Here is a 14,119-nt window from a genome sequence, read left to right as displayed (position 1 = left end):
GTTCTAACTGTTGCTTCCTGACCTGCATATAGGTTTCTTAAGAGGCAGGTCAGGTGGTCTGGTATTCCCATCTCTTTCAGAATTCTCCCCAGTTTATTGTGATCAACACAGTCAGAGGCTTTGGCATAGTCAATAAAGCAGAAATAGATGTCTTTCTGGCACTCTCTTGCTTTTTTGATAATCCAGTGGATGTTGGCAATTTGATCTCTGGTTCCTCTGCCTTTTCTAAAGCCAGCTTGAACACCTGGAAGTTCACGGTTCACATATTGCTGAAGCCTGGCTTGGAGAATTTTGAGCATTACTTTACTAGCGTGTGAGATGAGTGCAATTGTGCAGTAGTTAGAGCATTCTTTGGCATTGCCTTTCTTTGGGATTGGAATGAAAACTGACCTTTTCCAGTCGTGTGGCCACTGCTGAGTTTTCCAAATTTGCTGGCATAGTGAGTGTAGCACTTTCACAGCATCATCTTTCAGGATTTGAAACAGCTCAACTGGAATTCCATCACCTCTACTAGCTTTGTTCGTAGTGATGCTTTGTAAGGCCCACTTGACTTCACATTTTAGGATGTCTGGCTCTAGGTGAGTGATCACACCATTGTGATTATCTGGGCCATGAAGATCTTTTTTGTACAGTTCTTCTGTGTATTCTTGCCACCATTAGTTGCCATATGGAATCTGAAATGGACTTTTTGCACCATGTTACATTCAAATGATCTAGCTTGTCCTTTGAATGGCATGATTTCCTATATCAAACATTAGTCATTTAGAAAATATTTGTTCACTGAGTTATGCAGATTTTCCAAATGTTGATACAATGTATGATGTTGTTGTTCTTGTTCAGTCACTAAGTTACGTCTGATTCTTTGTGACCCTGTGCAGCATACCAGGCTTCCCTGTCTTTCACTATCTCCAGAGTTTGCTCAAGTTCATGTCCATTGAGTCAGTGATGCCATCCAACTATCTCATCCTCTGTCTCCCCCTTCTCTTCTTGCCCTCAGTCTTTCCCAACATCAGGGTCTTTTCCAAAGAGTCAGCTTTTCCCATCAAGTGGCCAAAGTATTGGAGCTTCAGCTTCAGCATCAGTCCTTCCAATGAATATTCAGGGTTGATTTCCTTTAGGACTGACTGGTTTGATATCCTTGCTTTCCAAGGGACACTCAAGAGTCATCTCCAGCACCACAATTCGAAAGCATCAATTCTTCAGGACTCAGCCTTCTTTATGGTCTAACTCTCACATCCACACACAACACCTTATGACACAATATTGAAAACTCATACTTGTTGCTAGCACCATGTATAGGACTCGGAGTAATAGGAAGTTGTCAAGTTCATAGCAGAAGATACAGTTTTTCAAAAATTCTAAATTTTCTCTGAAAGCTCAAATTTTATGGTTGGCAACCAACACTGTCAGTTGTTTCCCTTGAAGTGACAAGGTCATTTCATTCATTGTAGATTATAATACCTGCCATATATCCAAGTCTAAATAACTATAATTTGTTTTCCAGTCTTTTTCAATAAAAGGTGTTCCATGAAAAACTGACTAATTCAGTTTTCAACTCCCTCACACAAGTGCTTTTCTTTAGGCCAAACATCATGTTTTGTTATGCAGCAGAAGTGCTCTATGCATATTTCTGTTCCATCAGATGACATTCTTAAAAATCATGTACTTACTTTAATAAAATTAATATTTTTTTTCCTATTTTATAGGTGACATTTTCAAGGGCAGATGTCCCCTCTCTTTTAATCTAGGAGGTGTGGAGGTGAAGACCACTATGATTATTAATATGGCTTTAGTGCAATTTTGATTTATGCTCATATGTCAGCAGTCTTACTCACCATTGCTTTTTTACCTCAGTTAAATGGCTACACAGGCAAAAGACAACTACTGTCTTAGCATTGTTGTTCTTATCCTGTGGATCCCCTGAAAGGGTCTTAGAGACCCACCCTCAGAGGTTCATGGACCACACCTAGAAAATCCCTCATGGAGTCTATCTCCTACTCCAGTTGGCCTCACACAACCTCAGATTACCACCTCTCTGGCTAATTATTTGTTTTGCAAAGTATAATTATAAGACGGCTAATCATTTGCAATTATATCACATATAATTTTTGAATAATGGATTTAATAAGGTTATTAAGCCCATTAGTGCCTCGTATGTACATGTCTTCTTTTTTTTTTCCAAACAGGAAATTAGGTTAGCAAATCTTAGCTTCAAATCCCATCTCTCCAATTTTATGTTTTTAATGCCCCAAGTGACTTGATTTGGAGTTATACACTGCTTTTCAAAATTGTTCTCTCATATAATGTCTATTGGATTGGAGAGAATAGATAACCTTTAACACTCAGATTCTAGGACACTTCTCATCAAAGATGTGTGTTTAAATGTCCTTGAATAGCATTACTGTGCCATTTATAACAATGGCTTTGTCTATTTCTTTCTATGTGTTTGCCTTGTTTCTGGCCCAAATAGCAAATTTAAGTCAGAAGAAGATGGAGCAACAGCTACTCTAGAAAATTCCATCTACTTTGCACCAATTTATGTTGGCCCACTGGCCTCACTCTTATCTCTCTAGCTTGATATGGTAACTTTGGTCATTGCTTTTGGTTCTTTTTGCTTTTGTGACTTTTTAAATTTATTTTTGGCTGTACTGGGTCTTCATTGCTGCGCTTGGGCTTTCTCTAGTTTGGGCAGGCGGGGGTTACTCTCTAGCTGCTGTGTGGGGACTTCTCATTGTGGTGGTTTTTCTTGCAGAGCACAGGCTCCAGGGCATGCAGGCTTCAGTGGCTCATGGGCTCACTCTGTGGCATGTGGGATCTTCCTGGCTCAGGGATTGAACCTGTGTCTTCTGCACTGACAGATTCTTGTCCACTGAGCCACTAGGGAGGCCCTGGCTTTCATAACTTTTTAAGGCTAACAGCAGTTTCTTACTTTTTAAAAAAAAAGTTGTGATTGTTGCCTTGCTCTTCCTTCCAGCTGGTTCTGCCTCCCAGCTTTGAAGAACTTCTTTATCATTTAGCCCTGGCAGGCAGAACTTCTTTGACTTCTGGCCTCACTTTCAGAAGGGGAGTTGGTTAACCATAAATGCTCACGTTAGATGTGTTGGGTTCAGGTGATTATTTCTGTTAAGGATTTGGAGTCACCTATTTCCCTCTCTGGCTGTTGCTTGGAGAAAATAGTATGCATAAAAGATAATAATGGAGAACCACTTTAATTAATAGCTGGTCAAACACCTAATGCAGGGCTTACTATGCATGAGCTCGACTTCTGTTGCACAGTAACCCTGGCCCTACAGAAATTTGGTTCTTAGAACATTTCAGACTCTGACCCACAAAATTAGTCATGAGCCACAGTTAGCTAAGGGTTGGAAAAAAGCATAGGAGGTGGCAAGAAGGAGGAGCATCTCTCCCCAGCAGTTTTCCTAATGGTTCTAATGCAAGCAGCAGCTAAAGAAGGACACGGACTCAAAAGTCATGTTGCCCTAACAGCAACCAAACTTGAATAACAGAGAGAACTTCAGAGATCAGCAGGTGCAATGCCCCTTCATCACATAAATGAAGTCCAGGAATGCTAAGTGTTCTACCTGCAGCCACACAGAACCAGCACTCTTTCATCTGTAAACACAGACTTCTTCCTACTCTACCATATGGACTCACAGTGCTCTGGAATTTTAGATGCTGCTTTTTCTGACACACATTACCATTTAAGTTAAAGATGTACAACATAATGATTTGACTTACATCTATCATGAAACGATTATCACAATAACTTTGGTAAACATCTATCATCTCTATGTGCTCAGTTGCTTAGTCATTTTGGACTCTTTGCCTATGGACCGTAGCCGCCAGGCTCTCTGTCCATGGGATTTTCCAGGCAAGAATACTGGAGTGGGTTTCTATTTCCTCCTCCAGGGGATCTTCCTAGCCCATGGATCAAACCAATGTCTCCTGTGTCTCCTGCATTGGCAGGCAGATTCTTTACCACTGCACCAACCGGGAAGCGCCATCATCTCTTATAGATACAACATAAAATATTACTTTCCTTGTGATGAGAACACTTAGGGTTTACTGTCTTGACAACTGTCATATATAGTGTATAATAGGTAACTCCAGTACTTTGGCCACCTCATGCGAAGAGTTGACTCATTGGAAAAGATGCTGGGAGGGATTGGGGGCAAAAGGAGAAGGGGATGACAGAGGATGAGATGGTTGGATGGCATTACTGACTCGATGGACATGAGTTTGTGTGAACTCCGGGAGTTGGTGATGGACAGGGAGGCCTGGCGTGCTGCCATTCATGGGGCTGCAAAGAGTCGGACACGACTGAGCGACTGAACTGAACTGAACTGAGTGCTAATTATATTTATGATTTTGTATATTATGTCCCTAGTAATTATTTATCTTATAACTGTAAGTTTGTACCTTTGTACCTTTTGCCTGTTTTCATCCAATTCCTCCTCTTCCTATCATCTGGTAACCACAAATCTGATCTTTTTCTATGAGTTTTTTTTTGAAATATAATTGAATATAACACTGTGTTAGTTCCTGATACACAACATAGTGATTCAATATTTTTATGCATTTCTAAATGATCACCATAAGTCTAGTTACCATCTATCATCGTACAAAGTGATTACGTAATTATTGACTATATTTTCCTCACTGTACACTTCACTCCTGAGACTCACTTAGTTTGCACCTGGAAGTTTGTATCTCTTAATATCCCTCATCTATTAATACATTGCTTTTAAGCAAGAAGTTCTTCCTTCCTGAAGTTTTGGTATTGTTTTATATCCTTCTATACGGGTTACTGGGCCTTGGCTTCTTTAACTGAAATAGGACTTTCCTGTTACATTCGTTGCATTTTAAAGTGTTCTGAACACAAATAACTATTTTTAATCTTTAAAAAATGGTTTTTTCTTCTTGCTTCTAGAGTTCTCCTGTTGTCAGGCTCCCAGCCCCTAAGCTGCCAGCCTCGTTTTTTGTTTTTGCCTTCAACCTACTCAGTTTCTTTCAGAAAGCACATAGTTTTAAGGGATATTACTTTTTGAATTTTCTGAAGCCTGAGAGTCAAGAGAACAGATTTTATTAATGTTGATTCAACTGAGTGATGTAAAGATTTATAAAACTAAGTTGTTATGTTGTCTTTAAATGCATGCATGTAATTTCAATTAGAGTTACTTTCATCTCATAAAGGAGACATTACATTTTGAGTAGGTGGGGGGTTTGACAGAATAAAGAAAGGAAAACAACCACCTTCTCTTCCAAATGACATTTTTTTGCTTTCAAAGGTACATTTTCAAAATAACACTGTGAACATCCAAAGGGTGAGGCAAGAGGTACTTTCCAGAGATCCAGTTGAATAGAGAAATCCATAAATTTCATCCTATATTGATAAGCATTTGGACCCAAAGGAACATTTGCTCAAAATGCCTGAAGCAGCTGCCACATCTCTCACAAACACTGCTTCTAAGTCAATGTTCTACTTATTCTTTTGGTTCTGCCAGAAGAGGATCCTCATTCTAACGCCAATCTCTCTTTAGTGATTTTTACACACTTCATAACCCTTTGTTCTTTAAAGGAGACTGGCCTAGCATAGGTTATCTGAAGGAATAATTTGCAATCCTTTCATGGATCCCAGCCTTGTCGTCATTCAAAGGGGCTCGCATAACTCAGTGGAGCTATGAGCCATGATATGCAGGGCCACACAAGGCTAAAGTTCATAGTGAAGAGTTCTGACAAAATGGGTCCACCAGAGGAGAATATACCAACCCACTCCACTATGTTTTTGCCACGAGAACCCCATGAACAGTATGATTCTCAAAATCCTTCAAGCTAGGTTTGTTTCAGCAATACATGGACTGAAAACTTCCAGATGTACAAGCTATGTTTAGGAAAGGCAGAGGAGCCAGAGATCAAATTGCCAACATTTGTTGGATCATGGAGAAAGCAAGGGAATTCCAGAAAAACATCTCTTTCTGCTGCATTGATTACACTAAAGCCTTTGACTGTGTGTGTGAATCACAACAAACTGTGGAAAATTCTTAAAGAGATGGCAATACCAGACCACCTTCCCTGTCTCCTGAGAAACCGGTATGCAGGTCAAGAAGTAACAGTTAGAATCAGCCATGGAACAATTGATTGGTTCAAATTGGGAGAGGAAGACATCAAGGCTGTATATTGTAACCTTGCTTATTTAACTTAGATGCAGAGTACATCATGTAAAATGCTGAACTGGATGAATCACGGCTGGAATCAAGATTGCTGAGAGAAATATCAACAACCTCAGATATGCAGATGAAACCACCCTAATGGCAAAAAGTAAAGAAGGACTAAAGAGTCTCTTGATGAGGGTGAAAGGGGAGAGTGAAAAATCTGGCTTAAAACACAACAATAAAGAGACTAATGAAAGGTTGTTGCTGAACCACAAAAGACGCTGGGATTCTTGGCATCCAGAGGAGAAGAATTCAATCTGGGGCCAGAGACGAGGCTTGATTGCTCAGAGCTTTTGTGTAATAAAGTTTTATTAAAGTATATAAGAGATAGAGAAAGTTTCTGACATAGACATCAGAAGGGGCAGAAAGAGTGCCGCCTCACTAGTGTTAGCAATGGAGTTATATACTTTTTAATTAGTTATTACAGTGAATCAAAAGAATGTCTGGAGGTTATAAGTTCAGTTCAGTCGCTCAGTTGTGTCTGACTCTTTGCTAAGTCACTTCAGTCGTGTTCAACTCTGTGCGACACCATAGACAGCAGCCCCCAAGACTCCCCCATCCCTGGGATTCTCCAGGCAAGAACACTGGAGTGGGTTGCCATTTCCTTCTCCAATGCATGAAAGTGAAAAGTGAAAGTGAAGTCGCTCAGTCGTGTCCGACTCTTCACAACCCCATGGACTACAGCCAACCAGGCTCATCCGTCCATGGGATTTTCCAGGCAAGAGTACTGGAGTGGGTTGCCATTGCCTTCTCTGGTCCGACTCTTTGTGACCCCATGAATCGCAAAATGCCAGGCCTCCCTGTCCATCACCAACTCCCGGAGTTCACTCAGACTTATGTCCATTGAGTGAGTGATGCCATCCAGCCATCTTATCCTCTGTCGTCCCCTTTTCCTCCTGCCCCCAATCCCTCCAAGCATCAGAGTCTTTTCCAATGAGTCAACTCTTTGCATGAGGTGGCCAAAGTACTGGAGTTTCAGCTTCAGCATCATTCCTTCCAAAGAAATCCCAGGGCTGATCTCCTTCAGAATGGACTGGCTGGATCTCCTTGCAGTCCAAGGGACTTTCAGGAGTCTTCTCCAACACCACAGTTCAAAAGCATCAATTCTTAGGCGCTCAGCCTTCTTCACAGTCCAACTCTCATGTCCATACATGACCACTGGAAAAACCATAGCCTTGACTAGACGGACCCTAGTCGGCAAAGTAATGTCTCTGCTTTTCAATATGCTATCTAGGTTGGTCATAACTTTTCTTCCAAGGAGTAAGCATCTTTTAATTTCATGGCTGCAATCACCATCTGCAGTGATTTTGGAGCCCCCAAAAATAAAGTCTGACACTGTTTCCACTGTTTCCCCATCTATTTCCCATGAAGTGATGGGACCAGATGCCATGATCTTCGTTTTCTGAATGCTGAGCTTTAAGCCAACTTTTTTGCTTTCCTCTTTCACTTTCATCAAGAGGCTCTTTAGTTCCTCTTCACTTTCTGCCATGAGTGGTGTCATCTGCATATTTGAGGTTATTGATATTTCTCCCATGCCTAAGGTAAGAGAAACCCAAGTAAGATGGCAGGTGTTGCAAGAGGGCATCAGAGGGCAGACACACTGAAACCATGCTCACAGAAAACTAGTCAATCTAATCACACTAGGACCACAGCCTTGTCTAACTCAATGGAACTAAGCCATGCCCGCAGCACAACCCAAGCCGGGCTTGTCATGGTGGAGAGGTCTGACAGAATGTGGTCCATTGGAGAAGGGAATGGCAAACCACTTCAGGATTCTTGCCTTGAGAACCCCATGAACAGTATGAAAAGGCAAAATGATAGGATACTGAAAGAGGAACTCCCTAGGTCAGTAGGTGCCCAATATGCTACTGGAGATCAGTGGAAAAATAACTGCAGAAAGAATGAAGGGATGGAGCCAAAGCAAAAACAATACCCAGTTGTGGATGTGACTGGTGATAGAAGCAAGGTCTGATGCTGTAAAGAGCAATATTGCATAGGAACCTGGAATGTCAGGTCCATGAATCAAGGCAAATTGGTAGTGGTCAAACAAGAGATGGCAAGAGTGAACGTCAACATTCTAGGAATCAGTGAACTAAAATGGACTGGAATGGGTTAATATAACTCAGATGACCATTATATCTATTACTGCGGGCAGGAATCCCTCAGAAGAAATGGAGTAGCCATCATGGTCAACAAAAGAGTCCAAAATGCAGTACTTGGATGCAATCTCAAAAATGACAGAATGATCTCTGTTCATTTCCAAGGCAAACCATTTAATATCACAGTAATCCAAGTCTATGCCCCAACCAGTTATGGTGAAGAAGCTGAAGTTGAACAGTTCTATGAAGACCTACAAGACCTTTTAGAATTAACATTCAAAAAAGATGTCCTTTTCATTAGAGGGGACTGGAATGCAAAAGTAGGAAGTCAAGAAACACCTGGAGTAACAGGCAAATTTGGCCTTGGAATGCGGAATGAAGCAGGGCAAAGACTAGTAAGAGTTTTGCCAAGAAAATGCACTGGTCATGGCAAACACCCTCTTCCAACAACACAAGAGAAGACTCTACACATGGACATCACCAGATGGTCAACACCGAAATCAGATTGATTATATTCTATGCAGCAAAAGATGGAGAAGCTCTATACAATCAACAAAAACAAGACCAGGAGCTGACTGTGGCTCAGATCATGAACTCCTTATTACCAAATTCAGACTCAAATTGAAGAAAATAGGGAAAACCACTAGACCATTCAGGTATGACCTAAATCAAATCCCTTATGATTATACAGTGGAAGTGAGAAATATATTTAAGGGCCTAGATCTGATAGATAGAGTGCCTAATGAACTATGGAGGTTATAAAGACCTTACTAGACTCACACCCATAATTTACATTTTAAGATAACAGGATTAGCCAGGTTTTTTTTTTCCAGAAACTGTCCTCAAGCAAAATACATTATTGTTATATAATCCTAAGGAATGTAGAGGAAAAAAAGGTTTGTCCTTTCCTCCACCTTGAGAATTCCAGACCCCTCTTTCCTTGGGGACCCCTGGACTTCTTATCAACCTGCCTAGGAATTGACTCTCTCACTAAGATGATGGCATCTGGTCCCATCACTTCATGGCAAATAGTGGAAGCAGTGACAGATTTTATTTTCTTGGGCACCAAAATCACCGTGGATGATGACTATAGCCATGAAATTAAAAGATGCTTGCTCCTTGGAAGAAAAGCTATGACAGACTTAGGCAGTGTATTGAAAAGCAGAGACATCATTTTGCCAATGAAAGTACATACAGTCAAAGCAATGTGTTTTCTATTAGTACTCATAGCTGTGATTCATAAAGAAGACTGAGTGTCAAAGAACTGATGCTTTTGAATTATGGTACTGGAGAAGACTCTTGAGGATCCCTTAGACAGCAAGGATATCAAACCAGTCTATCCTAATGGAAATCAACCCTGAATATTCTTAGGAAGGACTGATGCTGAAGCTGAAGTTCCAATATTTTGGCCACCTGATGTGAAAAGCCAACTCAATGGAGAAGACCCTGATGCTGGGAATGATTGAAGGCAAAAGGAGAAGGGGGCAGTAAAGGATAGAATGGCTAGATAGTGTCACTGACTCAATGGACATAAATTTGAGCAAACTTTGGTAGATAGTGGAGGACAAAAGAGCCTGGTGTGCTGCAGTTCATGGGGTCACAAAGAGTCAGACGTGACTTAGCTTTTAAACAACAACAAAAATAATTTGCATGACAGTATATGAGGTGGTTTAACAGAAGCTACTGCTGCAAGGGACATACTGAATGGTAACACCCTGGGACCATCATGCTGCTGCTATGTTTTTGCTTAATAGGGATCCACTGCAACTCTTATTCCAGATAGAGAATTCTGTTTTCTATCAAAAGGAGTTAAATATATTCTTTGTCATTGTAGCTATATGGTAGAAAACACAGAAACAGGTGGCAACTAGACACGAAGAGAAAGACAACCAGATAGCTTGAAGTGAAGTGAAGTCGCTCAGTCGTGTCCGACTCTTTGCAACCCCATGGACTGTAGCCTACCAGGCTTCTCTGTCCATGGAATTTTCCAGGCAAGAGTACTGGAGTGGGTTGCCATTTCCTTGGGCCCCCACAAATATAGAGAGAAAAAACCTCACAGGGCAGGTGGCCAACCAGCCAGGGTGTGCACCTTCTTGGAAATAAAGCTGATAAGGACAGTGCTTAGAGTCAACGTAGAGCAAGTTCTGTGAACAGAGTGTGTTTTGTAAATAGCAACATACAGCCTAATACAAGAAGGTGCTAGGTCAGCATAGACTAGCTCAGGATAGAGATGATTTTCACATAGGCCACAGCTAGATGGTTCCTTCCTTTGTGTCATGCAGTCAGAATCTCTCTGCAAAGCCTTTATAAGAATTATAAGCCATTTGTGTCTGAAGACTCACAACTTTTTCTCTCCCTTTTACCTCTCTGACTTTCTAAGGAGGATCTGTCTGCCTGCTGGGTTCTGACAGGACGATGGGTGGAAACTGCAATAGGATTGGGAACTAGTGGGATTTCATATTGATCAGAGAGAAACCCCCTGGTCTGAGGACAGAATAGATGCAGAAAGGAAGGGGGGCACTGGCTGTTCCCAGGCCCCGAGTCAACACCCAGGGATACAGAGCATGCTGGGTCTGTGTGACACTTAAGACTTGCCATGCATCATGTCTACTTTCAACTTCAGAGCATAAGGGCCAGAATGATTCTAGGACTTTGAGACTTGCCTATTATCTTTAAAATGTTCATGTATGTATATGAGTGTAAATAAGAAAGTCAACTTTGTCTCTTGAGTTAGAAAAATTCAGTGGTGTGCTAGAGTCTTTTTTATCAGAGGTCAGCTCTAGAGCCCCTGAGCAGGAGTGCTCTTTCCTTGCCAGCACAGATAGAATTTAATTTGCATGATACTCCATCACAAGGCAGACCCTATGTCAATGGTGGGTTTGTTGTGTCACTTGTGTTCCGGAAGCAATTTCTAATGATTCTCATTTTAACATCTTGGGAACAAAGCCCATCTCCTATTGTTTCTTACATAGACACATTGACATGTTTGAAGGTGTGCAGACATACATACCTGGTGGTGGAGTACAGAAATCCAGTAGTACCTGATAGCTGGGGCCAGTCAAGCTCGTTGGTAAGAGCTATTGGTAAATTGAAGAAGGATTTCTAAAGGAAAAACAAAGTAGTAATTATCAAAATGGTCACTAGCTTTCAACAGGGAGTAAGGTTGTCTATTGCTCAGGCATTGCCCTCTGCCTCTTTCTCTCTCTCTCTCTCTCTCTCTCACTTTGTTAATCTCTTTAAGGGACTTTGCATTTAAAGCATATGCCTCTTAAGGTTAACCATCATCAGAAAATTCACAGAGATCAGCATCCACTTAAACTGGCTTCCATTCAGCTCCTGTGAAGGATGTAGAAGCATGGCATCTCATACTCATCCCTCATTTGAGAGAGATGCTTCAGCACATGGGTAAACTTTCAACTAGTTAATTTCTGAGATTTTCTCCATTTTTAAGGTGGGGTAATCAGAAAATTGATCGTCTGAAAACTAATAATACTCAAGCCTCCAGCAAAAATGCCTTCCCTGAGTTCACAGCTATGCCTTCAGTTATTAGGATGGTGTCTCCTGACATCCTTGGGTGGGTGGGGGTTCTTAGACACCTTTGCAAAATCTTACGGTTCCTTTTCTCATGAAGATACACATATATTCAACATGGCTTGTGATTTTGAGGGCTTCACAGAACTCCTGCAACTCTTGCACAGCTTCCTGTTCAGGAACTCCTGACATGGAATTCTAATTCTAATTTAAATTAGAATTCCTTTGAACCACATTCTATGACTTGTGCAAAATCACAAAAGAAAGTTGCTAGCTATGTCTCCTGATTGTTCCTTAGTATAGATGATATCCGGGATAAACCCCTCCTCTGGTCTAATTCCTAGAAAAAGCTCATCTAGAATAATGTGTTTGGAATAGGCTTACCAGATTTAGCAAATAAAAATGCAAGTGCTCAGTTAAATTTGAATTCTATAAACAAAATGTGGTATACATATTCAATAGGATACTACTGAATCTTAAAGCGAAAGTGAAAGCGTTAGTTGCTCAGTCTGACTGATGACCGCATGAAATGTAGCCTGCCTTTGTCTATGGAATTCTCCAGGCAAGGATACTGGGGTGGCTAGCCATTCCCTTCCCCAAGGGATCTTCCTGATCCAGGGATCCAACCTGGGTCTTCTGCATTGTAAGCAGATTCTTTACCATCTGAGCCACCAGGGAACCCCATTCAATCTTAAAGAAGGAAATTCTGACACATGCTACAACATGGATGGATCTTGAGGAAATTATGCTAAGTAAAAGAAGTCAGTTTATAAAAAAAAAAAAAACAACTCTTGCATAATTCTATTTATATGAGGTATCCTGTGTGTGTGCACAGTTGCTAACCAGGGATTGAATATGAGGTATTCAATTCAGTTCAGTTCAGCCACTCAGTCGTGTCCGACTCTTTGCGACCCCATGAATCGCAGCACACCAGGCCTCCCTGTGCATCACCAACTCCCGGAGTTCACACAAACGCATGTGCATCGAGTCACTGATGCCATCCAGGCATCTCATCCTCTGTCATCCCCTTCTCCTCCTGCCCCCAATCTCACCCAGCATCAGGGTCTTTTCCTGAGGTATTAGGGGTAGTCAAACTCATAGAGACAGAAAGTAGAACGGTGATTGCCAGGGATTAAGGGAAGGGGAAGTGGGAATCGCTGTTTAATGAATATAGAGTTTCAGTTTTTGCAAAATGAAAAGTTACAGAGGTTGGTTGTACAACAATGTGAATATACTTAACACTACACTACTGAGTGACTGAACTGAACTGACAAAATTGTTTAAAATGGTTAAGATGATAAATTCTATGTTATGTGTATTTTACCACAATTAAAAAAATGAATATGAAAGAAACTGAATTTAAGTTAAACAGGGAATAATTTTTAGTATAATTATGTCTTGGGCAATATTTGGAACATACTTACACTTAAAAAATAATTCGTTGCATATCTAAATTCAAATTTAACTGAGTGTCCTGTATTTTACCTGGGAATCCCCATTTGGATAAAATCTCTAGTCCAGTATGACTCAGTTCAGTTCAGTTCAGTCACTCAGTTGTGTCCCACTCTTTGTGACCCCATGAACTGTAGCACGCCAGGCCTCCCTGTCCATCACCAACTCCCGGAGTTCACCCAAACTCATGTGCGTCGAGTCGGTGATGCCATCCAGCCATCTCATCCTCTGTTGTCCGCTTTTCTTCCTGCCCCCAATCCCTCCCAGCATCAGAGTCTTTTCCAATGAGTCAACTCTTCGCATGAGGTAGCCTAAGTATTGGAATTTCAGCCTCAGCATCAGTCCTTCCAATGAACACCCAAGGCTGGTCTCCTTTAGGATGGACTGGTTGAATCTCCTTGCAGTCCAAGGGACTCTCAAGACCACTCTCCAACACCACACTTCAAAAGCATCAATTCTTCTGCGCTCAGCTTTCTTCACAGTCCAACTCTCACATGCATACATGACCACTGGAAAAACTATAGCCTTGACTAGATGGACCTTTGTTGGCAAAGTACTGTCTCTGCTTTTTAATATACTATCTAGGTTGGTCATAACGTTCCTTCCAAGGAGTAAGCATCTTTTAATTTCATGGCTGCAATCACCATCTGCAGTGATATTGGAGCCCCAAAAAATAAAGTCTGACACTGTTTCCACTGCTACCCCGTCTATTTCCCATGAAGTGATGGGACCAGATGCCATGATCTTCGTTTTCTGAATGTTGAGCTTTAAGCCAACTTCTTCACTCTCCTCTTTCACTTTCATCAAGAGGCTTTTTAGTTCCTC

At 41.3% G+C, this 14,119-nt stretch overlaps 1 protein-coding gene across 1 annotated transcript in view; it reads right to left on the bottom strand.

Moving 5' to 3' along the window:
- The window catches only part of AOAH (acyloxyacyl hydrolase), a 194,556-nt gene that overhangs the window by 72,746 nt on the left and 107,691 nt on the right, over window positions 1-14,119 (bottom strand). The window contains exon 12 of the mRNA XM_052639026.1: window positions 11,322-11,413. Within this exon, the coding sequence (XP_052494986.1) occupies window positions 11,322-11,413 (92 nt within the window). The remainder of the gene's footprint in view (window positions 1-11,321; window positions 11,414-14,119) is intronic.

The sequence above is a fragment of the Budorcas taxicolor genome, chromosome 4, assembly GCF_023091745.1.
Source record: "Budorcas taxicolor isolate Tak-1 chromosome 4, Takin1.1, whole genome shotgun sequence".
Classification (NCBI taxonomy): domain Eukaryota; kingdom Metazoa; phylum Chordata; class Mammalia; order Artiodactyla; family Bovidae; genus Budorcas; species Budorcas taxicolor.
This window is presented reverse-complemented; position numbering and strand designations above follow the sequence as displayed.